Source organism: Aptenodytes patagonicus, chromosome 1 (assembly GCF_965638725.1).
Source record: "Aptenodytes patagonicus chromosome 1, bAptPat1.pri.cur, whole genome shotgun sequence".
Lineage (NCBI taxonomy): Eukaryota > Metazoa > Chordata > Aves > Sphenisciformes > Spheniscidae > Aptenodytes > Aptenodytes patagonicus.
Genome location: NC_134949.1, coordinates 158556624 through 158581259, shown reverse-complemented (window position 1 = coordinate 158581259; position 24636 = coordinate 158556624). Strand labels below are relative to the sequence as shown.

Sequence of the window (24636 nt, the reverse complement as noted above, 5' to 3'; positions counted from 1 at the left end):
TTGAGCACTGCCCTGCATGGTGTCCACAAGCAATGTAGACGGCAGGAAAGACTTAAAGGCAGAAAAGCTAAAAGTCACAACCATTTACGTTGTATAAAGAAGTCTGTAGTAGATGCATGTTTAGAACTGGAAAACACTGAGCTGTTTTTTTGTTTCTTTTTAAGGACTGTACTCAGCTTTACAGGCAGAAAAGTATGAAAAAGGCTCTCAACATCACCTGAACTGATCATGTCTTAAGAACTGTTCTTACCCAATGGATGGTATGTCTTGCATACAGAAGTTGGCAGTAGTGTTCCATGCATGAGAAATACAGCTGTATTTTATTCTCTAATGTGGCAATCAAAATGCTAAACCATGCTGGGACAGCACAGATGTTGTTTTGGCACATGACCTAACCCAAATATATATGCACTTTCATTAACCAATAAACAAACCCTGATAGCTAAGAAAGAAGATGTGATCCTTCACAATTATAGCAGCCAGTTCCTTCCCAACAGAGAGGTCTGACAGAAAGGGCAGGGACTCGATTATCTTACCTGTGTCTGACATTACGGAGCCCAGACAGCTGATCAGCAGTGGTCAGTACTGACTGTGCTGCAGATCACGAAACCCAAAGACTGCTGACTGGGCTGTTAAGAATCTGAATGGGCTGTACTTTTGGAAACTCCTGCTACTATATACAGAACAAGCAGCTGTGGTTGTATATCTTTCAACAGAAACCCAATCCAGGTTACAAAAGGGAAAAAGGTGATTAGGCTGGTGGATCTAGACCAGCCTAACAAGTAAATTAATGAAGATGACCTACTTACATTTTTCATTTTAAAGGATTCCTCCTCCAGTCTTTCCACTGCCAGAATGTTTTCAATTGGAATGCTACACAGAGGGTGATCACCTGCAAAACACACACACACAGAGATACTGAGCAACTTACTCACAACTCAACTTCACCCTCTGCCCTTATTCTAAGGGCTGATTCAGTTCCTTTGAAAATCATTTTGACTGCACAAGACTCCCTTCACTCAGTAGGGATTTACTAGCATGGTCCTTAAGTATTATCTGAAGTTCATTTCTGTTTTCAGCTGCACTACGTTATGCTAGCAAGCCTCTTGGAAACAGACTACTGCAGCAGGACGCAGTGTATTTCCTGAGAAGGTGACAATGAAAGAAATCATTCCTGTCAGCTCAACTGAACTAGGTTGATGGTGGTGATGTACCAGCTCAAAGTTGAGTGTGAAATGATGACTAGCATGATCTGAACATGTTTCCTTAGTTTTCTCACTCCCTCTGTATTTATATGATGGAAGGAAGCGGTATTTGTTGTGTACTACTGAACAGACAGGAACAATTTTCGAAAAGCAAAATCCTTGATATTAGGCAACGTGAAGTAAACACATTTTTGCAAGTTCAAAGCTTGCAGGCAAATCCCTGTCTACTGCAGCCAGTTGTGCGAATGCTACAGCATTTATGTGAACAAGCTGAGGTACATCTGAGAATGTTCAATACAAACCCAAATCCCAGCGTAAGGTATTTGTATCCTGAGTTTTGTTTCCTTGGACAATCTACTATGTAACTGTGAAACCTACAGATGATGTTGTAACTGATATTAGACAAATACTATAAAATATTCTGCTAATTTATAGGGTACTGTGCTATCCAAGAAGCTTCTCTAACAGTCAGTATAGACATACTAAAAAAAGGGCAAGAACATACAGGCTGACAGACTTGCCTGCACTGTGCCTTCTACAGTTACAGATCTAGATCTCAGTCTTCTGTTCTTACATGATCCTTGTTTAATCTTCACTTTAATGTACCAAAAAAAGACTGGCAAAACTTTGTTACCTTTGCTTTTCTGATAGGTAAACTCATGGTTTGTCAGGCGAAACCATCTCTTCTTGAAGTTTTTCATACCAAATCGTTTTCTTCCTTGTGCTCTCTTGATCATGAACCTAGTAAACAGGACAACAGTTGTTACAATACACCAGATTTTATATATACATGCATATAAATATATGCATACATATAAAATATGTATTTATGTATATAGATTTATACATATATACATATATACACACACATACATGATGGCACTTGTGAAGCTTTAGGAGGGGACACACAGTGTTTTCTAATTATTGAGGCCTTGTCTTGACAAGGAAAGGAAAATCACATTTGGATAGGTTTAGTGCATCTGTTAGTTAAGCCTGTCCTTTTTCCAGATCTATATAAGGGGCAAGACATGTAGCTTGACTTGTAGTCTACATAGGGGCTCTAGTTAGTTAGCTGAACTGCAGCTTGTGCCCTTTCCTCAGTTACAAATCCAGCTAAATGGTTTCCTACTACAGCAGAGAGGGCAAAACACGGTTAGCACTGCTCTGCTAAGCTTGACTTGTTAACTCTACAAGCTTTTTTTATTATTTTTTTTTTAAAGCTGTGAGAAAGCTCAAAAGGTTTAGAGTATGTTTAATAATTAAAAGGCAGGTGTAAGGCCTCTGGAGCACAGGGATTGTACCCTTACAAGCTTTAGTCACTCTCAAGCTCTAGAAACAAAATCAGGATGTTCCACACCTCCATTTGCAATTGCACACTGATGCTGCAGTTGGAAACACATTTTTAATAACATACAAAGCAATCTGACAGCTGAAAGCTAGAACCCCCCATCGCCCCCTTTTTTGGCAGAGGAGGGGCATTCATTTAGTGAGTTGTCAGTTTTAATAAATTTCAAACTTGAATTAGCTTACAAGAAACTGTGATGCACCCACCACCTTCTTAACCACTAAATCAATCCAAAAGCTTCAAGGTGACTTTGGAAACCCTAGTGGCTTCATACTGCTCAGCATCACTTTTGGTGGAAAAAAATGCATATGCATATGCAGTAGAGAGTTGATAGCAGCTACTCTACATATTTCATTAACTATTGTGCCAAATACAGAATTGTACAACGGAGCCAGTAAAAACTACTTACTACAGAGTAGTTTTTATCAAGTAGAAAGGCACTATGCAGCACAAAGAGCACACAGAGAGAACAGCGAATGATTTGGTTGAAGATTTTCAATAGCAGACCTAAAATGCTTAGAACAGCTAATACTGTTTCTCGCTTCTGGTATCTTCAGTCAGAAACAACTACATTGCATCCAATCGAACCGCAGGTCTGTTTAAAGCTCAAACAGAAACTCACGTTCCTTCAGACTTTAACTGTTTTGTAACCAGCTGTGCTGGTGCCTGCTGCCCATTCCAAGTTGTGCTGGCAAAGGCTAACAAGGACTGCATACAGCGACAGATTTTTTTTAAACCAGTTATAGTTACACACCTCTCTCATTCTTAAAATGGTCAGACAGTTACTGTCTCAGTCCTTATTCTTGGCTTACTTGAGAAATATTTAATAAAACCATATCATTCAGGTCATCACCAGGCCCACTGGCGGTAGTCTTCGTATTTCAAGGTTAAGGCAAATTTCAAGGGAAGAGCAGATATCCTTGGGCTGGACCATATGCTCTTCAAGTTAGTTTCTCTTCCTTCTCATGCCAACACTTAAAACTGCAAACTCCTACAGAGCATCCCTCTTTGAAAAATGCAAACTCCATACTGCAGAGCTAAGAGCACATTTCTAATTATATTCTTCATAGCTGACATAGCCAAGAGAAGAATGTGCTTTTATTTCCCACAGACAGGTGACAAGAATTCAAAGCCACAGAAGTTATAAGGTGAATTTAAAGGATTTCTTTGTTTCTAACATTTGCAGAATGCGCGAGAAGTCAGAGCAAATAGTCCAGAAGCACAAAGTGGAAAAAAGTCTAAGATAAAACCCATTTCAGTGCTGGGTGGTTCGAGATACTGTTTCTTCTCATGTTTATGGTAGACCTGAGTTTGGATCTGCCTTAGCCTTGCTTGGAAGCATCAGCATGCCCCTTGCACCTACAAGAATGGTAGGACTAGTTCTCCTTTTAATTCCCTTCCTTTTGGAAAGAACCAGGCAGACAGCTGTTAAGCAGTGATGGCATGATCAATGCCAGCAAACCCAAGTGCCAGCGACTAATTTTTGCTACTGTACATTCATTCAAAACTACATATGCTATAGCTTTCCATCTAGATACTCTTAATAGAAGCCAAGATAGATTAAAGAACCAAAAGCAAACAAAAACATTGCAAAGGCAAACAGAAACCCCACTAACCAGCCAATCAATCTGGAGAAGAATCAAATCAAAGGCTGTGAAAATTCCCACCCACTCCCCATGATATAACATGGCAATAATGCAACATGTCAGGAACAATAGTCAGCTGAAGGCCACTCCTTAACCTTGAGAACAATTTACATGAATGCTACTTAAGAAGTGTCTAGAAAATATATTGCCACTTCTTAATCACTTCCAGTGAGTTCACTGGGATCTATACACTGAATATTAAGCAAATCTCAGTGCTGCTTGGAGCGTCTGCCTACAGATAAAAGTCCTTTATTCTCTATTTACAGCAGGTTTTTTTAAGGAAAGGCGGGAAAAAAAAAAAAAAAGGAGTTGGTCAACGTCAAGAAATAGATAACAAAATGCTCTCTGCTGGGTTTACACAGGCATTTCAGGATTGTTAAACAGAGTACTTCCACCCTGAAGTTAAGTCGGACAAGTCTATTGCTGCGAAGGAAGGACATGCTGTCAGCCGGTAGCTACAGCAAAGCACCAACTGCCCCTACCATCTTACCTGCATGAACTATTACCATCAACTTTCTTTACTGTTAGTTTAAGAGTCCTTATAACAGCAGCCACAGGCCGAGCAAGAAAAGACAGAAAATAAATCAGACAGTAGCAAAAGAAAGACAGAGGCAGAAAAAATAATGTTTTAGAGTTAGAGGGAAAATGTTACAAACTATACAGTTATTTTCAAAAACAAAAGAATGATAAATGTACAGAATTAAAATAGACAAACTTGCTTCTAGGGACAGATGATCATCAGAGAAGTGAAGTGAACTGCAGAGGTTAAACGGAAGGGGCAGTCATGTTTTCACCGAACACCTAGTTTTTGCATGACTTAAAGCTACCATGAAAGCTTACTTTCAAGCAGCAGTTCAGCTTACTGAGCTCTGACAGGAAGAATTTGGATTTTTTACTTTCTTCCTCCCAGCTCAAAGAAGCTGTTTCCACAGTGCACTTAGATGATCTTAACCACTCAGTTTTGTAACACAAAAAATGCCAACAATTAGTATCTAAACCTAATACAGCATATCGAACATGCTTCCAGAAAAAAGGAAAGGTACTAAAACTAGAAACTGTTCCAAGTGCATCACAAATTTTCCCTGAAATGGCCATGATAATGATTAGCATATGGATCTTACAGGGCAGCAAAAGCAAATTCCATTTGCAGGCTTTGCCCTAACTAAGATATTCAGTATCTGCCTTCACAGTGGAATTTTACAGCTTTTGTTCACTGGAGTTCAGGAAAAAAAAAATCAACTTGATTTTAACACAATGCTGATTTAAGTTTCTTTTGCCTTAGCTGTGCTAACTAAGTTCTACAGGCTTCTTTTTCCTTCACTTATTTCAAAACATACTTAAATTAAGAAGTTTACATCAAATGGAAAGATGTTAAAATCAGCTATAGCAGCCACGGAGAGTAGAAATAGCAACACAAGAATCTTCCTACATTCTTCTCTGAACACATGGATGGAATAGGGACGGCGGGAAAAAAGATAGCTGCCTTAGAATGGTAGCAAGCACACAAATAGAGGGTTTTGTTGCACACGCATGCTTACCCTTCTTTAAGCAATATAGGTTGCTCTATGCTCTTGTGATCTCTCCTTCCCGAAGATGAAATTAAATCTAGAAACTAAAAGGTGAACAAAAAGCATAGATAAAAATTACAGTACCGCACTACCCAAATTAAAATCTCTAACATTTGTACAGCACAGAGCTACAAGAAAATATTGTAGAAGTAGTTAAACAGAAGGTAATGGCAGAAGCTTGAGGAATTTGAGAGGTTTCCTGGGTTGTAAACTAAAAATAGCACAAATGCTCTTAAGCAGAAAAACTGCAGATGACCAACACTTCTTGTGCTTCTCCTTTGTTATACGTCTCTTTCACTTCCTTTTGGACTAAGCAATTTTCATCACAGATCTGCAGCATCCTATGAAGCATGCACACGTCTAAAGCTCTAAGCAGCAGCTTGTAATCCAACCTAATTATTAAGTAGAAGTAGATCCAAAGAGATTTTACTATTAACATTTGATAAAAGTTTCTTGAATATTACAGTTATCAGCAGTCTGCTTTTTCTAGCACACGCTTCCTGGTTTACAAACAGTATGTATTATATTCTAGGATTCCGAGCATCAGCTTCAACAACACAGCAGGATTTTCAGAACATTCACATGCATTACTTACATTTTTTACTGCATCTGCATATTTTTGCTCATTAAAATAGTCATAAAAAGTAGCCATGTATGATTCCTTGAAATTGGCCTGAAATACAAAGCCAAAACCATGCATCTCATAATACAGTTTATATAGAAAATATTATTGTTAACAGCAGTAGACCATGAGGCAAGGCATCGCAGAAAAGAGGGGGTTTTTTGGCCAGAGATAAAATAAGCAAAGCACTATTTTCATGTTGTACAGCACACATTCAGTAGTACCAAATTTTTATCTCAAAAAGGTAGCAGAATGCATTTCGAATGTTCAGTTACTACAGTTAATAATGCATTCTTCAAAAGCTTCAAACTTCTGCTTTGGTTTTTAATCTTGGTCCTAAAAGAAGCTGACAAAAAGTGTGAGAGAAGGAATTCTAGTGTCTCAAAGGATTTGTAATTGAGGTACAGATTCATCTACAGTTGCCTGCATGAATCCTAACTAGACCACCAGCGACCCCAAATTATCACCAGATATAGCAGTGTGGTGCCTTAGGTACACAAGTTTTATTTCAATCAAACATCCAGAGCATGGGAATTTAGATCTAATCTCACCACTGACTGGCAGAAAACTGAACTGGTATGAAAAGAAAAGCATAGCCCTTCCCCCTACTGGGCGACTCTTCTCAGTTGAGCCTTAAAATGCTGAAACAATCTGTAAAGCCCTGTAGAGCTGCTATCACATACTGGAGGCAAGTAGGGAACTTCACGGGTTTTCCTGATCACTATCTTTCTTCCGGAAGGAAGGAATGAAAACCCCTGGAACAGACTTCTAGGTTGGTCACACAATTTTGCTTTACTGAAATCTAGTTCAGATTAAGATAGATTTAGTTTTTCTGTGAGCATGAGAGGCTTATAATCAAAGCAATCAAAACCAGTTTTGCATAAGCCTAGTGCAACTCAAGCATTTTAAAGGCTTAATTACAATGAGTGAGAAAAGATTAAAAAAAAAAAAAGAAAAAAGAAAATAACTTTCCTGAATTAAGCCTTTAAATGAAAATGGCGTACTTACAGATTTAGATTTTGATAGGCTGCCTAGCGTTTGAATGGTTTTAGAGATAAGTGTCAAAGTTCGAGAAGTCTGAGGATCCTAGGAAAGAGAACAATATTATATGGACTAGCTATTTAAAATATGGAATAGAGGAAGGTAAACTACATTTCTTCTTTCTTATTTCACTTGCAGAAAAGCAACATAAAATTAGAAAAGACCCAATAAAACACTATAGGAAAAAAAGTCCCTTTTTTAAAAGGCTTTTGACTCTTAAGCCACCATGTTTCATAGCTACCCTATTGCTCTTCAGAGAACCAAAGGCAATCACTTGCAAAACAAAAATAGAGATTTCTATCTTGAAGACGGTTCAGGTCCTCCCCATAAGAACAACTACTAAAAGTCTTGGATAAGTTGCTTAACATCCAAAACATTTCCAACATTGCTGACAATCAATCCAGCATTAATGTAATGCGGCAAAAATGAAGCAGTGACCATCTTTTCCACAGCAGCTTAGACCATCTGCTTTGTTTGTCCTCAAATTTCACTGTTCCTCCCATACCTCCCAAGTTCTTCACATACACAGTCATTCAACATATGCTTCATATCCAAGACAGACATAGCAGATCTTTGAGCTAACAAAGGTACTTCTCCTGAAGGCTATTAAAAGAACTGAAGAAAGAATCTTGATAGACAGACTATGGTGACAGAACCGTATACACAGCTAGAAGAAATTGATACAGTACTTACTGGGTGGTGTGGTGTAAGCTGAAAGAGGTTTGGAGAAAGAATGGCAGGAGCAAAGAATCTCAGGAAAATAAAGCTGCTGACAGCTGTATACCTCACATCTAGGTCACCTATTAAAAAAAAAAAAGACCTCTACTCAGCATTTCAATAATCCTTCCTTAAAAAACCTCTGAAATTATCAGAATGCGTTCAAGAAAGCTAACTCAAGCATGTGCTGGAAATGTATGTATTTGCGAGTTACAGGATTAACTGATGATGGAGGATTTGGAGCCAGAGAACAGCTAGCATAAACCAAGGAAATGTCAATGACAGCCTTTTAAAAAGAAGCGAGTTCATGACACAGGCTACAAGGAGAACACCGTTCACTTTTCCACTGCACAGGGAATTTCATACAAACATCTGCTATTCCATCTATGCAACTAAAGTATGATGAAAAACTTAAATAGTTTATGAAACGTTCAGCACAGAGGCCAATTCTCAGTTATCTAGTTACAGCCCTGAGCACAAGTGCTATACACTCCTAATGTATCTATTCCAGTTGGTAATTACAGAAAATACAATTTATTTATATATTTTTACGTAAAATAAAGAGCACGACAGCACAATCAATGGCTTTCTGCTTGAGCTTCTCTACTATGAAGTGACTGTTTAAAAGCTGAACTCCTATTACTTTCTCGAAAACTTCCTTACTGTAATCTGCTTCCCTTCATGAAAATACACAGGTTGGTTGTTTTGCTCAATTCTGGTTTTATATTGCTTGCTTATTCTCACAGAGCCAAAACAGCTAGGAGGGAGCGGAAAGAATTCTCTCCTGACAGCCAGAAAACCTCTGCAGCACATGGGCCTCCCAGGGCAATGAGCTTGCAATGACTCCGATAATTTATAGATTGGCCTTTATTACAGATTGACGTATGAGCAGAAAATAATTCAGCTGCATGGAGTCTGCAGAACGAGCCATTACAAAAACCTGAACATTTGAAAACTGAGCATACTTAGCAACTGTTGAAACCATAAATACATACCATCACAATGCTCTTTTTAAATGCTGTTTTCCTTTTGTTTTTCTTAAACAAGAATATGTTTAAGAAAAACTCATACAATCGTTAAAAGTCATGCTCTTTGTGGAATGAATAATCAAGGAAAAACCAGCATTAACACACACTCCAAATGGTATTTTGGATAAGCTGCTGTTCAATTCCTAAATCCATCATGGATCATGCAGACTGCTAGATTACACCTACATTTAGAAAGCTATCAGTGATGTAAAATAAAACAATATACAGAAACTCACCTTGAAAACGTTTGGCAGCTGATTCTCTCAGTGAAAAGAAAATATCGCACATCACTGTAGGGCAGCTTACACCAGATTTTGTAATTACAGTAAAAATGCGATCAACATATTGCCTCAGATTTTCCTGAAAAATACAATGATTATGACGAAATTAGTATCATTTTCTGTTGTGGAAAGCGGTATTATTCCTGGTTTTATTCATAATGGCATCATCAAAAGATTCTCACTTTCAACATTACATACTTGCAAAACAATCTCACACTCAATGAAACTCTCTTTGGTAAATGCAGATATTCAAGTACAAGAGTAAAAATATTATTCCTATCAAAACCAAACATCAAGTGATATGGCTGTATGGCATATTGTTCCTTTTCGTAGCACCATTTTCTACGTCATCAGCAGAGCCACAGGCTAAGTTATGCTTGTCCTCAAGGGTGGGGGGAGAAGTGATTAACATTCTACAGATATTGTATTTATAGCATAACGTAAAGCCGTTGTAAAGTAATTATAACAGTTTGTGGTGTTAAGAAAGCTTCCAGTGTATTCTAATGAATGACAAAATTATTTGTAACATCAAACATCTGAGGACCTCAGTTAAACATGATAGTGTAAACAGAGATTATATCTTCAAAAATCTAATGCATACCCTGTTATTTTCCAGGTTTTCACCATCTTTTAATTTCACAGGATCAATTTCACAAGGTTTATGGACCTGGCAGATCTAGAAAAAAATATAGTGAACAATTAATCTAGAAGAAGTTTTGTAAAAAGCATAATTTCAGTTTTTTGGGGTAAAAGGCAAAAGCCAGCTTTATAAATTGAATTTTTTTGTTTGGACAAAGCATCAAAGGTAAACTACACGTGATCTTTATTTTTTTCCCAAAAAGTAGCATTAATTCGTTCTACCCTTTCCTTCAACTGAAATGAATTGTTTGTTAGACTATCTCAAGCAAGGCTGTTCAAGAAAAGTCCTATTTTGCCAAAACAGTCAACTCTGAAAGTATATCTATATTCTTTAAAAACTTGACATTTTTTGATGAAACATTAAAACAACAGCTGAAGAAATTGTCAAATCATTTAAAGGAAGTCTGTGGTCTGAAAGTATTGCCCAATTACTGCACTAAAATACCCACACCCACCATTCTGGACTGGGTAGATAATAAGCCATTGTTACAATACATGCATCACATACACAGTTATCTAAGAATAATTTTATTCCTTTATACCCACTGGACAAAATGTATTACTTACAGCTTCCCAGCAGCTTTCTGCTGTATATATTCTTTATTCATCTAAGTTATTACTTTATTAATTTCTCAGAAACAATAAATGTTAGATTTTATAAAACAGAGTAATTTAGTTAAATAAATGGAAATTTCCTTTTCCTTTAATACAATCCAACTGTTTCTGAATTGGGTGACTCGGCTGTGGCTAAACTAACACACAGGATTTTAATGTAGAAACAGGCTCTTAAGCATTATTCCCACAAAGTCATCTTAAAATGGGAAGGAATAAACAGTATCTGCTCCCTGAAGGCCTTTTACAGTGACATTTTATCAAATAAACAGTCTAAACTGCTCTTACCTCATCTATAATTGGCTTTAGTGTAACTTGCAGATAATGCATCCCTGCCAGTTTCATTGTCTCGTCAATGCACTTGGAAGTTAACGAGTTTCCTCTGAAAATGGTGTTTGGATCTCTGGAAGTGAACAATTTTCTGTAATTTAGTCTCTTTGTAATAAACTGCTAATATATAGAAATAAAAGAAGTGGTGAAAGGTGATGGAAATCTGAGTTTGAACGCACAAACAAAAACTCTCTTTGACACCAGCCTGCCATTAAATGCAGTCACGTAGTATGTACTGCACTTCCAGGTTATAACAGAAAAGCAGTAGTCACAATAAGTCCAGAGGGAGGGACTACAGATTTTTCTTCTTTGTATTAGCACAGTGTGCTCAGTGCGCCATCCAAACACACGGCAACACGCAGGCTCAAATCAAAGGGGTTTACAGTATCAACGGGGAAAAATGCGCCCGCTTCCACGTGGTACTGAACAGTGTTAATTTGAGTAAGGGAAGGAGGCAGGATTTTAGTCTCACAACAACACTGGACATTACACGTCACCTACTACCTTCTCCTGTGAAATGAGTGCTTGTAAGCCAGGAGGGAGATGAAAACACCGGCTCCAATGATGTAGCCATCTTTTCTAAGTGACTTACAGCACTGTCCTGTGATAACACTATTAAACACAGTGCAGATCCCAATTCTGCCCCGAGAACTGTGTGGACAGCTGATGCCATGCAGACTCTCATGGTTTTCTGAAAAGCCACTTGCACAGAATTCTTCTTGTACTAGACATATGGCCACTGTGATTTGTTAAGCTTTAGCTAGCTGCACTATCATGTGTACTTTTATTTTTTTAGTATTACTTGCATTTTGAGAAGGCAAGTAATTTCATATTAATTTTGTGCCTGCAATTCCTTGTATAGGAACGTTATGCAGATAGGTACATAATCAACAATCTTATCTACAACCCATATGATCAAAACCTGTGCCTACTGATAGCAGATCAAACTTGGACATGGAGTTATTTGCTTGTTCTTGTACACACACTGATGTCTTTCCTGTTGTTTATAGCTTACTACAGTTGTACCCATTTACAAGTGGTGAATAACAGGATGAATTACTTTGCTGGATTCATAATTTTGTTTCCTAAAAAAGTAAGCTCACTGTCTGTTACAAATGCCAGAAAGCCCTGAAAACAAACACCAGCTTTGCTGTTTTATCACAGGAACATGACTGACTAGGGAGCAGCAAATTTCCTCATACTGCAGCAACCAAGCTGCAGCAGCCAACCTGCAGCACAGAAAAAATACACCTGCCTACAGGAAGGAAAACACTCTATCCCTCAGACACTCTGAAAAAAGCCAGCCCACATGAAGAATTTATTTTGTACTGAGGAAGCTGTTACTTTAGAGTCAACATCTGTCATTCCCCTTGACTCCCAATTGTCTCTTCTACTGTCAGTCAAGAGCATGACTACATAGGCACGCGGCTTGTGGCAACAAGTGTTCTTTAGGACCTGCCTGGTGTGAATACTAGATCTTACACTACGAAACTGTCAGCACACCAGTAAGTCAAACAAGGGACTTATAAGAAGCGACTACAAAAAGATTTTGTCTTCTGCTATCCACTGCCAGATCCAATCCCATCTTTGTTCCTTAGCCCTCTAATTGGAAAAATTAGACACACAGCTTGCCTTAAATATTCGTGATTAGGAAGAAACTTGCTTTTTGTTTTGAACAAATTCAACACTTTTACTCAGCACTATATGATTTATTGGCACACTACAAAGCTGAAATGATTTCATACGAACAGCTGAAGGTAATGTAGGATTTCACAGTTATCATCAAATATAATTAAGACTGAAAAGAGTGAAAATCACTGCTCTCAGACCTTACAATAGTCTTGCAAGTAGATTTTGCAAAACATGATGGGAATTCCTCCTAAAATCAGACTCACCAGATCTTCAGAGCAGTGAATGCATTCATAAAGAACTCTGCCACTCAGCTTGGAGGAACAGGAACAACTCCAACAATTTCTTTTGAAATGACATGTAATTCTAGAAACTGAGTGGAGGATCCTAACACTAGCCAACGCAAAGTAGGTATGTTTGATAGCAATTTGGTTTTTTGGTACTTACTGAGTTCTCTTCACTTCAGCATTCGCAATGGCACTTATGAAAGGCACAATTCTGCCATAGTGTAAGAAAAGCCTGACAAGAGGTATGGCTGCTTCATGTTTTTCTCTGCAAACTTCACCCAAAATGTGTGCAGCTGATGCTGAAACAGGCTGAACAGTGGAGAGAAAGAAAAACTTTGAGAGATCTTTCTAGAACAAGCATCCTTTCTTACTTTTCCCATTAGCTCCTTAATGCAGAACCCCACCCAACAGTTGCAGTGGCCAGTTACCCAAACATGCCCGTACAGAACATGGGTGGGCATTACATTCTAGTTTTTGTTGGCTGTAAGTTTTGATCGCAAGAGGGCAGCAATTTAAAAACTATTACAGTACAGTCTCTTCCCCCCCCCTCCTTTTTAATAGCTGTCTTTTCACTGAATGTCACTGTTGCCTGGGGAGCAAGTGAAGAGGAAGAACTCTAACCCTTCTCAATTTCAAGCCACAGTAAGTACAGAACCCAGTTCTTGTACTGAAAAAATAAAAGCATTGTTACAACTGCTAAAAGTATACATAATGGCAGACATGGTCCAACCATCTGACGTTTCAGGATTAGTTCTTGGTTTGGGTTTGTTGGGTTTTTTTTAATTATGCCAGTAAACCAATTGATCAAACTGAAGTTTACTTTGCATTTTCACACGTAAAATAAGAAAGCCACGAAGAATATGCTGCTGTTAAAACCACTGGTGTTCCTGGGTGTGCCTTCACCCACCATACTGTATGCAGATAAAGATCTCTTCTGCAAGGACTGAAAACAAGCACCAGGGATATGCAGAGCTTAACAAGGCCCTCAGATCGGAAAAGGAAGAAGCTGAAGTCTCTGCTAATTACACAACTATGGTGCCAGCAAGACAGTGATGAACATTCAGAGAGACCCCTGTGAGGATGATCTGCAGGTAAACAACAGCAAATTACCTCGACATCTGCAGATTTTAGCAGGAGGTCTCTAAGTGGACTGTAATAGTCTGAGGAAAAAACATGGTCCTCAGTGTAAACCACATTTAACCTTAAGGAACCGAGGTCATCAGGTTTCAATGACTTGTTACCATTATCTCTGGGCTGCAGGAAATACCTGATACGCAAAAAATAAGACAGAAAGTTTGTGCTGAAACACAAGATTATCTCAGGTTATACATGGACTTATATAAAATGTATAGATAGACACAATATTTATGTATGTATCAAATTCTTGAGAGTTCTGAATCAGACTTTTTAATTAAGTTTGCCAGTCTATTTTGCACCAACTGCAACATGGGAAGTTCTGATCATAGAGATTTATGTAGATATGATTAAAAACCCACACACTGAAACTGTGGCACTGCCGATGAACTGCAGTAAATAATATCATCAAGCCAATGTATTAGAACTCCCACATGCAATACAGAGGCAGACTGAAATCTCTAATCACATTATCAAAACTTGTTCTTACATTTGCTAAGATTACTTTGGCTCGCTTACAAAAAAAGATACAAATTAAATCCATTTAAACTTTATCACATAGCAGTAATTACTCTTAAGTCTTCACAGCAGACATATGTTTCTACTTATTCTCCAAAAGAAAAATGTCAAATACCATGCTTCGTAAGAACTAGACTGTCGGAGGAATTTCAAAGGGAGTCTCAGTTCTCCTAGAAACTCGTCTCCAAACTTCAAGTTACTGGCATTCCAAAGATCAACTCTGTAATAAAAACAAATAATATGAAGAGATTCATAATAAATAAAAAAATTAAAACCAAATAATCCCAACCTTGTTTTCAATTTTTTTGTTTTTTTCCCCTCAAGCCTATGAGTTAGAAAGCCTTGAAACTGTACAATGGTTTCCAAACAGTAAAGAGACAACCTTACCTTAGATTTCTGGAGCCTTACAATTCACATCCATGAAACATCAGTGAAAAAAATAATCTAGACTACCTTTCCCTCATCTGTACTGTTTCCACTATCCATATTGATAAAGATTCATGGGGCTGTTTGGCTATCCCAGATAAGAGAAAAATACAGGTAAAATGGACACCAGGGGAAAAAAGCGTAGAGATATTTAAGGACTCCATACTGTCAGTTCCAGTCTAATTTGGGATTTGGAGCTGGAAGCCATTGTGCAGCGGGAGAGATATGACTTAGTTGCCATCACAGAAACATGGTGGGGTGACTCTCATGACTGGAGTGCTGCAATGGATGGCTATAGACTCTTCAGAAAGGACAGGCGAGGAAGGAGAGGCGGTGGGGTGGCCCTTTATGTTAGGGAGTGTTTTGATTGTATAGAGCTCAACGATTGTGATGATGGTACGGTTGAGTGTCTATGGGTAAGGATGAGGGGGAAGGCCAACGAGGCAGATATCCTGCTGGGAGTCTGTTATAGACCACCCAACCAGGATGAAGGGGCGGATGAAGCGTTCTACAAGCGGCTGGCAGAAGTCTCACAATCGCTAGCCCTTGTTCTCGTGGGGGACTTCAACTTCCTGGACATCTGCTGGAAATACAACACGGCAGAGAGGAAGCAGTCTAGGAGGTTCCTGGAGTGTGTGGAAGACAACTTCCTGACACAGCTGGTAAGTGAGCCTACCAGGGGAGGTGCCTCGCTCCACCTGCTGTTTACAAACAGAGAAGGACTGGTGGGAGATGTGGTGGTCGGAGGCCGTCTTGGGCTTAGCAACCATGAAATGATAGAATTCTCCATTCTTGGTGAAGTAAGGAGGGGGGGGCAGCAAAACCGCAACCATGGACTTCCGGAGGGCAGACTTTGGCCTGTTCAGGACGTTGGTTGAGAGAGTCCCTTGGGAGACGGTCCTGAAGGGCAAAGGGGTCCAGGAAGGCTGGACGATCTTCAAGAAGGAAGTCTTAAAGGCGCAGGAGCAGGCTGTCCCCGTACGCCGTAAGAAGAACGGGCGGGGAAGACGACCGGCCTGGCTGAACGGGGAGCTCTTGCTGGGACTCAGGAAAAAAAGGAGAGTTTACCGCTTGTGGAAGAAGGGGCAGGCGACTCAAGAAGAGTACAGGGATCTCGTTAGGTCGTGCAGAGAAGAAATGAGAAAGGCAAAAGCCCAGCTAGAACGCAATCTGGCCGCTGTCGTTAAAGACAACAAAAAAAGTTTTTACAAATATTTTAATGACAAGAAGAGAGCCAAGGTAAATCTCCATCCTTTATTGGATGCGGGGGGGAACATTGTCACTGAGGATGAGGAAAAGGCTGAGGTACTCAATGCCTTCTTTGCCTCAGTCTTTAACAGGCAGACCAGTTATCCTCAGGGTACTCGGCCCCCCAAGCTGGAAGACAGGGACGGCGAGCAGGATAAACCCCCCATAATCCAAGAGGAAGCAGTCAATGACCTGCTACGCCACCTGGACGCTCACAAGTCTATGGGGCCAGATGCGATCCACCCGAGAGTGCTGAGGGAGCTGGCGGAGAAGCTCGCCAAGCCGCTCTCCATCATTTATCAGCAGTCCTGGTTAACGGGGGAGGTCCCGCACGACTGGAGGCTTGCCAATGTGATGCCCATCTACAAGAAGGGCCGGAAGGAGGATCCGGGGAACTACAGGCCTGTCAGCCTGACCTCGGTGCCGGGGAAGATTATGGAGCGGTTCATCTTGAGGGCGCTCACAAGGCATGAGCGGGACAACCAGGGGATCCGGCCTAGCCAGCACGGATTCATGAAAGGCAGGTCCTGCTTGACCAACCTGATCTCCTTCTATGACCAGGTGACCCGCCTAGTGGATGAGGGAAAGGCTGTGGATATGGTCTACCTGGACTTCAGCAAGGCCTTTGACACCGTCTCCCACAGCATTCTCCTCGAGAAGCTGGTGGCTCACGGCTTAGACAGGTGGACTCTGCGCTGGGTCAAAAACTGGCTGGACGGCCGGGCCCAGAGAGTTGTGGTGAATGGAGTTCAATCCAGTTGGCGGCCGGTCACGAGCGGTGTTCCCCAGGGCTCAGTACTGGGGCCGGTCTTGTTTAATATCTTTATCGATGATCTGGATGAGGGGATTGAGTGCACCCTCAGTAAGTTTGCAGATGACACCAAGTTGGGCGGGAGTGTTGATCTGCTCGAGGGTAGGAAGGCTCTGCAGAGGGACCTGGACAGGCTGGATCGATGGGCCCAGGCCAACTGTATGAGGTTCAACAAGGACAAGTGCCGGGTCCTGCACTTCGGCCACAACAACCCCATGCAGCGCTACAGGCTTGGGGAAGAGTGGCTGGAAAGCTGCCCGGCAGAGAAGGACCTGGGGGTGTTGGTCGACAGCCGGCTGAACATGAGCCGGCAGTGTGCCCAGGTGGCCAAGAAGGCCAATGGCATCCTGGCCTGTATCAGAAATAGTGTGGCCAGCAGGAGTAGGGAAGTGATTGTGCCCCTGTACTCGGCCCTGGTGAGGCCGCACCTTGAATACTGAGTTCAGTTTTGGGCCCCTCACTACAAGAAGGACATCGAGGTGCTGGAGCGTGTCCAGAGAAGGGCAACGAGGCTGGTGAGGGGTCTGGAGAACAAGTCTTCTGAGGAGCGGCTGAGGGAACTGGGGTTGTTTAGCCTGGAGAAGAGGAGGCTGAGGGGAGACCTCATCGCTCTCTACAACTACCTGAAAGGAGGTTGTAGCGAGGTGGGGGTCGGTCTCTTCTCCCAAGTAACAAGCGATAGGACAAGAGGAAACGGCCTCAAGTTGCGCCAGGGGAGGTTTAGATTGGATGTAAGGAAAAATTTCTTTACTGAAAGAGTGGTGAAACATTGGAACAGGCTGCCCAGGGAAGTGGTGGAGTCCCCATCCCTGGAGGTATTTAAAAGACGAGTAGATGAGGCACTTAGGGACATGGTTTAGTGGACATGGTGGTGTTGGGTTGACGGTTGGACTCGATGATCTTAGAGGTCTTTTCCAACCTCAATGATTCTATGATTCTATGATTCTACTAGCAGGTAAGCAGCAGCTTTACAGAGTTAGGCTGAATGTCTACGCAGTCCTTCCCAGTGCTCTAGCTCCTGGGAAGACTCTGTCAAGCTTAGAAATTTACTGCACCTAAACTAGTTCTGTACAGATACTCAAAACCTTAAGACAGTTCTACCACTCTGTATAATCACTGTATTGACTGAAGCCTACACAATTTTTGGCACTCAGTCAAAAAACTTCCCTCATGTTTGGGAAGTTCTCGTATGTATCTCTAGATGATACTTCCTTCCCTTTCACGTGCCCTTTAACATTAGGATGTAAAACAACTGCACTGAGATTCAAAGTAGAAGTACTGGTGCCTAACCTGGCATTTGTAGATAAATGCTACAATACCCACCTTGGAGCAAGGGTTTCAAACTCAAGGGTAGCTGCTTCTGTACATATTTTAAGGTTTCCTGAGAAACATTTTTATTTTAAAACAAGATCAGCTGAGAATTTTGCAGCTAAGTGACAGTCTAAATGTGCCTTAAACTTTGGGAAAAAAAGATATATGGGGAAAAAACAGGTTTTCAAATAATGAAGATTTTTAGAAGAGCAACTTTCTTTGGATAAGGTGCAAAGTCAGTCAGTTATGGACATATTTACACAACCTTTCTAGCCTCGAGCAAGTCACAGTAGGCTTGTCAAGGAATGGATATTGATAGTCCTGCTAAAGGTTTATCCTACCTTATCCAAGTGCAGAGGATGTCACTTTTAAATCCTCTGAGCCATGTATCTCTCAACAGTGTCTCATGCATCGTTTCATACACTAGACATACCATCAGCTCACATTGCATGCCTGCTGGGTTAAGTTCTTCAAACTCTGATATTTTGACAGTATTTCTGCAGGGCAAGAATTCCCCAAAAGGAAAAAACTTCTTTGAAAATTCAACCTCCTCTCCCCTTTCTTCATATCTGCTTGGTTACTATCTCACCAACTAATTCAGATGGCTAAAAGCAGCTTCAGGAGGAGAGGAATCTTTTGAGAAGTTTATTTACACATAGTCAAGCTTACAATTTACCAAGTATTTATAGGCTACTGGTTTCTAGTTTATCCAAATTCTTTCAAGATGCCCACTAGCAATAACACTTTCAAACATAGGCAGACAAAGGGTATTCCCCCATAGCAACTTGTTACAGAAATAAATCAGTGCAAAGGATCTGTAAGAGAGAAACTAACAACTTAAAGCAGATCTCACACTACACAGTAAGCAAAGCAGGCATGCAAATTCTGAAATTATTGTTTTGTGCGCTTGGAGTACAAAGCATAAACAGTATTTAAAAAATCATAATACACAGACCTCAGAGTCTAAAAGATGACTGTTTCCCGAGGTTTTTAGAAGGCAAAATTATGGCAAGTGTTATTCTAAAACTGGTCAGACTGTAGTCACAGAAAGAAACAAACAACAGAGAGGGGGAGAAGAAACAATGAATTTCACCAGAACATCTGGTCCCTAAGTGCTGATATGCCCTGCCTGCAACTTCCTACACCCACTCAAAGAGAGAAACTTTCATAGCTTTAGAGAGAAACCATGAGAGACTAAGTCTCCTCTTTACCCTGTGGAATGGTATTTTTCTCAGGAGAGAAAAAGAAAACAAACCCCCAAACCCATAAATTGTTTGATCCATCCAGAGGGCATGGGGGCAATCTAACTCTGACTAAACAGACTGGAGGAAGTGAGCGGGGGTGGAAGGGGAACCTGAGATGGAAACAAAAACACTCTGTCCTATAGGGGACAAAACCTCTGAGGAAAGAGTTTGCCCAACCAAGACTAACACTTTATCTGCTTTTGTCTATCATTTAACTGCTTAATCTTTTCCCAAATATTTTGTAAGACTCTTCACAAGCTATTCATCATTACCACACTGTGATCTGTTAGTTTTAAGGAATGAAAGACTTTTCTGAAGCTCAGCTCCACATACATTATCATTGCAGACAGTCATTTGTCCAGAAAATATACTAACTAAAACAGCTATATAATTCCATTTAGTCCACTAGTACAAAATAAGAATCAACTAAAATATTAAGCAATGTGTAACCACTGTCCACTAATGTCCAGGATCCCCTTCCATAGTCACAAAACTACCAGAGAATCCTAGCTTTCATTTAAAATCAGTGCGTGGCTGGGCATCATGTTTACAAAGACCGAACTGGGACTCCCAAGACACTGTTCAGTTGCCCATTCCATCACATACATCCCATGGGATATGGGACATGTTACCTCATACCTGCCTACACCATGCAAAGCTTTGCAGAAATATAGTCTGGTGCTAGGACTAGGTCATCTGCCGTGCCGCCAACACTGACACCACCAAAGCAGCAATGGCACTGAACCTGGGCCTTTGCTCTCTCTCCTACGAATTAGCTGTGGGTTGCCCTTAAACCAGCTACCTTTGCACTGCCTGACACAGATGTTCTCAGAGAAACGGAGTACAGCTCTTGTCTCTCTCACATATGGATAGCTTCCCTTTCGTGTCTCACAGAGCCATGGCAAACACAAAAATCCATTAATGATCTTGTAGTGCTGTGATACTACACTAACAGGCTACATGAACCAGCAGCTGACCGTCAAATTAGAACAGCCCTCATCCATTCATTCATGAATATAGATGCGTCTTGCTTGCTGGGAGTAAGTATTGTTCACCTTTCCCGGTCTCCCCTCCTTTCCCCTCCCCTTGTGCTTCTGAAGGGACTAGGGAATGTTTTGGGAGATAAGCCCTCACTGCCTCTCTAGTGGAAATACCCAGGGAGGAAGGGGGTGCCACCATTCTCCCTCAACCTTTCTTCCTCCAAATCCTAGCATAAAGGAGTAGGGAATTTCTCACCACCTGATGCAGATACAGCAGTTTTCAGCTACGGTCCATCCAGATCACCAGATGGCCTAAGCCTCTAAGTTTCAATGTATGTGATGGTATGACGCATGTGATACCTTTAGGTTTTGCATCTCCTATTGTTTCCTCTCCACTCTCTCTATTCACCTGTCCCCACAGACACTGTTGACAGGCCTCAGCAGGTTCTAAAATAGTACTAAGTGGGTGGCAGGGGGTGGGGTCGTTTTGTTTTTGAAATCAGAGTTGCTTCTTTCCTGTGCAATGGATTTCACATGTATCATACCCAGCCTTGCAAAAAGGGGTTAAAGTCTGGCAGGCAAAAGAGAAGAGAAACTGCCTCTGCCCCAGAGAAACTCTGAGCTCAAGAGTTTCTTTTCAGGGAACAAGGACCTTAAATGGGTTGCTAAAATTGAGTGATAAAAGAAAACAGACCCTTTAACCGAGAGCATCACAGAGCTTCTGGGCTCTCTTGGGAAACTGAAGGAGGGAGGAAAGGGTAGCCCAAACATAAAAAGCTGCGCTTAATGACAACTGCACATTAGTATACACACAGTGTATATAGGATACCAAGGAAAATAATGAGGATTCCTCCCACGGAGGAACTGTCACACATTCCCATACATCTACAGGACAGTGGAGGTAAAGGGGCATACAGATACAGTGACAAAGACTTATCTTGATTTATGAACAGTAAAACCATGCTTGCTACTTTGAAAACTGAATCTACTACAAAGTTACACAACTTTGGAAGACAAGTTTATTAGTACAAAATGTTTTATATTACCTAATCTCCATTTTGTCAACTTCATCAACATCTTCAATATCAAAATGGGATTTCTTGTTGTAGCTACTGGGTCTTGTAACCTAATAAAAAGGAGAAAACTTTAACAAATTGATCTGATACAAAAGCATTCCGATGTTACTTGTACAAAGCTCTGGAAGATCAGAGTCTTACTATCAGCAGTGACTTCAGTCCTGATTCTGAAAACATTCATGCATGTGAATAAACGTGTTGACTGAACAGATTCCTCACTATACAAACGTGGTGGTTACACAATCATATCCAAGAGTAACTAAATACTCCACACTTTCTTTACAGAGAAAGGATGTCTTTAATATTACTACAGTACTTTTGAGTTTACATTGACAAAAGAAAAAAAGTCACAGAAAGAAATACCACTTTTATAACCCATCTAGGGAAATAAAAGGGCAATTAACAATTCAGTTTTAAATACAGCTGTACAACAGATGCCCTGAGGCACTCTGAAGAGGGGGGTGGGAGAAACCCAAAACTACCCTTAAAAACATTTTACAGTGGATCTAATTAAAACTGGGAAGTTCTGTCTGTCCTGATATCCTGGAAGTCAATTTGTCATGCTCAGACAAAAAACACCAAGTAGATCAATTGTCCAAGAGATGCTAGCCTGTGTTATGCGTATCAGAATATAGAATCAGGTGCACAGTTCACCAACCATATTTGCAAGACTGATAAACAGCAAAGCATAGGCAGAAAATAATGGGAAGATAGCTGTAAGTGTAGAGCATTAGCAAAAAAAGTTTTTGTATAAACATTTCTTAAAATTTGTTTTCTAGTGTGATTATAAAAAGACTTTGATGGTTGTATTTTTGCCTAGCGTGTCGGAGACTTGAGAAAAAGGCTACCCCACCCAGCTGAAACCACAGCAGGAACTGATCAAATGCAAGTGTGTATGATATGTGGGTTCAGCTCTTGGTTGCACACAGAAGCTGAACTTTATTGTAGCTTTAAATACGCTTGTGGCTTAATACTTCCCACTCACAAAAACTGGCTTTTATTGTAAACTTGGCTTCTTGGTTTTATATTGTACATCAGATGCAGATGGTACAAACAAGGGAGGCAAAGATATAGCTGCACAAGTGGAGAGGAACCAGAAAAGACTCTTCAGCATGGGACACTCAACAGAGCCTTTTTTGAGTGTGTATGTCTGAGGCAGGCACCATTTTCAAGGTGATACATAAAAACTAAAAGGTACTAGCAGCACTGGAGACCAAACCCTCCAGGCTATAATTGAATCAAATGCACCTGTAAACTCAAGAGTACGGAGGATTTAAATACAGCCCACAACTTCAGCAGCTCAGCACAAATTTTCTCACCCTACACTTGCAACTGTCTTCTCTGTGGCTTCAAGAAATTATCCTACAGAACTGCAAATGACATTTTCTACTACCATTGTGAAGCTAATGGTGTAATTTTTAATAAGGAAGCAAACTTAAGTGTTTTATTATCTGTAACACGAGTTGTTAAAAAAAGTTATAGCATAGGTGTAACATGGCACATCCCTTTTAAGTAAACACTTCTCAGAAGTTTTGCTGGAGTCTGCATGTACGAGGTCTCTCTGTTCACCTGTACAACTCCTTAGTGTGCAGATTAATACAGCTCAAGGACAATATTCCTAAAAAGATAGCTGTATGAGGTCCACCCATTCCTAGGATGGAACTGGAAATGAGGGAACTCCTAGTCCACAGTGCTGAACTATCTGCCATGTACCGTTTTAGAAAAAAGGGGCACAACTCTGCTGTGCTGGTCCCTTTCTTTAGGCAAAGCTGGCAAGCTCTTTATCAGCTGCTCAATTTTTTTTCAGCACACACAGGTTTGCAAACAGGTCCCCAGCACTACCTTCTTCGGTTCCTGTAAGAGGGGCATTTTCCTGTAGCTGCATATAGAACTCCGAGCCCCCACACTGCGCTGCAGCTGGAGCAGTGGTGAAAATGGCTCCTAACCATCAGGTGCAAGTTTCGCTCATAGCACCCCTTAAATAAGCCCTTAGATTTCCCAAACCAATGATAAGCTATTTTCCATTTAGAAAATTAAATCTGTGCGACTTTTTGTTTGTAGAAAGGAAAGCACCCATTCACGCCTTTTGCAGATCATCATCTTCCTTGGAGGCATGGCCAATCGCTGTGCTAGCAGACTGCAGAAAAGCTGATGAAGCTGTTTGGAAGCAGTAAGTGACACCGCTGTCAACAGCATGAATCTGTGCAGCTCCGCAGGAATCAGAGCACTATGTTAGCATCCACCAGCCACAGGTCTGCCCATTGGTGCCCATTCACTCATTAGTGAATGTATTTCCCAGTCGTAGCAGTTCTACTGAACCTTTTTCCTTTGAGACATTTAGTCTGATGTGTACTAATTACTCTCAAAATGACATAAATCTATGAGGGCTCTGTCTGCACTAAGGGTATGTTTATATTTCAGAGTTCTGGCTGATTCAGACATTTCCCAAGCTCTGCTCTTACCCACACAGAAAACATTTTGCTCTGAGTTAGCAGAACTGGGGCATGGGCTTGAGTTTAGGTTTTGCTTCTGCTGATACTTGCACGCAACCCAGCTCTCAGCATAAAGGCAAGCTAAGCAAGCCTCCAACCCCCTCCACAACTCCAGCTGGAAGATGCTTTCTGTTTCTGTCCTTCCTCTCCCAATATGGCACCACCTGCCAAGTTCAGTGTTTAAATGCCAAACATTCGCTGTTTCTGCAGCACACAGAAGGCTGAGGAATCAAACAGGTGAAGTTTTGTGGTTTGCAGTCTGAATTCCTGGATTACATTCTCATTAAAAAGCTCTCGCTGACAGACACCTCCAGAATTGCCTATGTTAAGAATAAGGAAGCCCATTTTAGTTTATTTACATATAGCGTCAGTCTTGTGTCACTGCAAAGGTCACAGCTCTGGGCCAGGTGTCAGGGCTGCCCAGGATTTCAGTCCGAGCAAACAC

General features: G+C 40.8%; 1 protein-coding gene across 4 annotated transcripts in view; it reads right to left on the bottom strand.

The window, feature by feature from the left end:
- The window catches only part of RASA3 (RAS p21 protein activator 3), a 140491-nt gene that overhangs the window by 8825 nt on the left and 107030 nt on the right, over window positions 1–24636 (bottom strand). For all 4 annotated transcript variants that reach the window (XM_076360368.1, XM_076360385.1, XM_076360395.1 and 1 more), the window contains exons 8-20: window positions 21670–21749; window positions 14719–14823; window positions 14061–14217; window positions 13111–13259; window positions 10993–11107; window positions 10055–10129; window positions 9409–9532; window positions 8121–8227; window positions 7395–7472; window positions 6360–6437; window positions 5735–5808; window positions 1840–1946; window positions 810–892 (exon numbers count right to left, since the gene is read on the bottom strand). In XM_076360368.1, coding sequence (XP_076216483.1) covers window positions 810–892; window positions 1840–1946; window positions 5735–5808; window positions 6360–6437; window positions 7395–7472; window positions 8121–8227; window positions 9409–9532; window positions 10055–10129; window positions 10993–11107; window positions 13111–13259; window positions 14061–14217; window positions 14719–14823; window positions 21670–21749 — 1332 coding nt within the window. The remainder of the gene's footprint in view (window positions 1–809; window positions 893–1839; window positions 1947–5734; window positions 5809–6359; window positions 6438–7394; window positions 7473–8120; window positions 8228–9408; window positions 9533–10054; window positions 10130–10992; window positions 11108–13110; window positions 13260–14060; window positions 14218–14718; window positions 14824–21669; window positions 21750–24636) is intronic.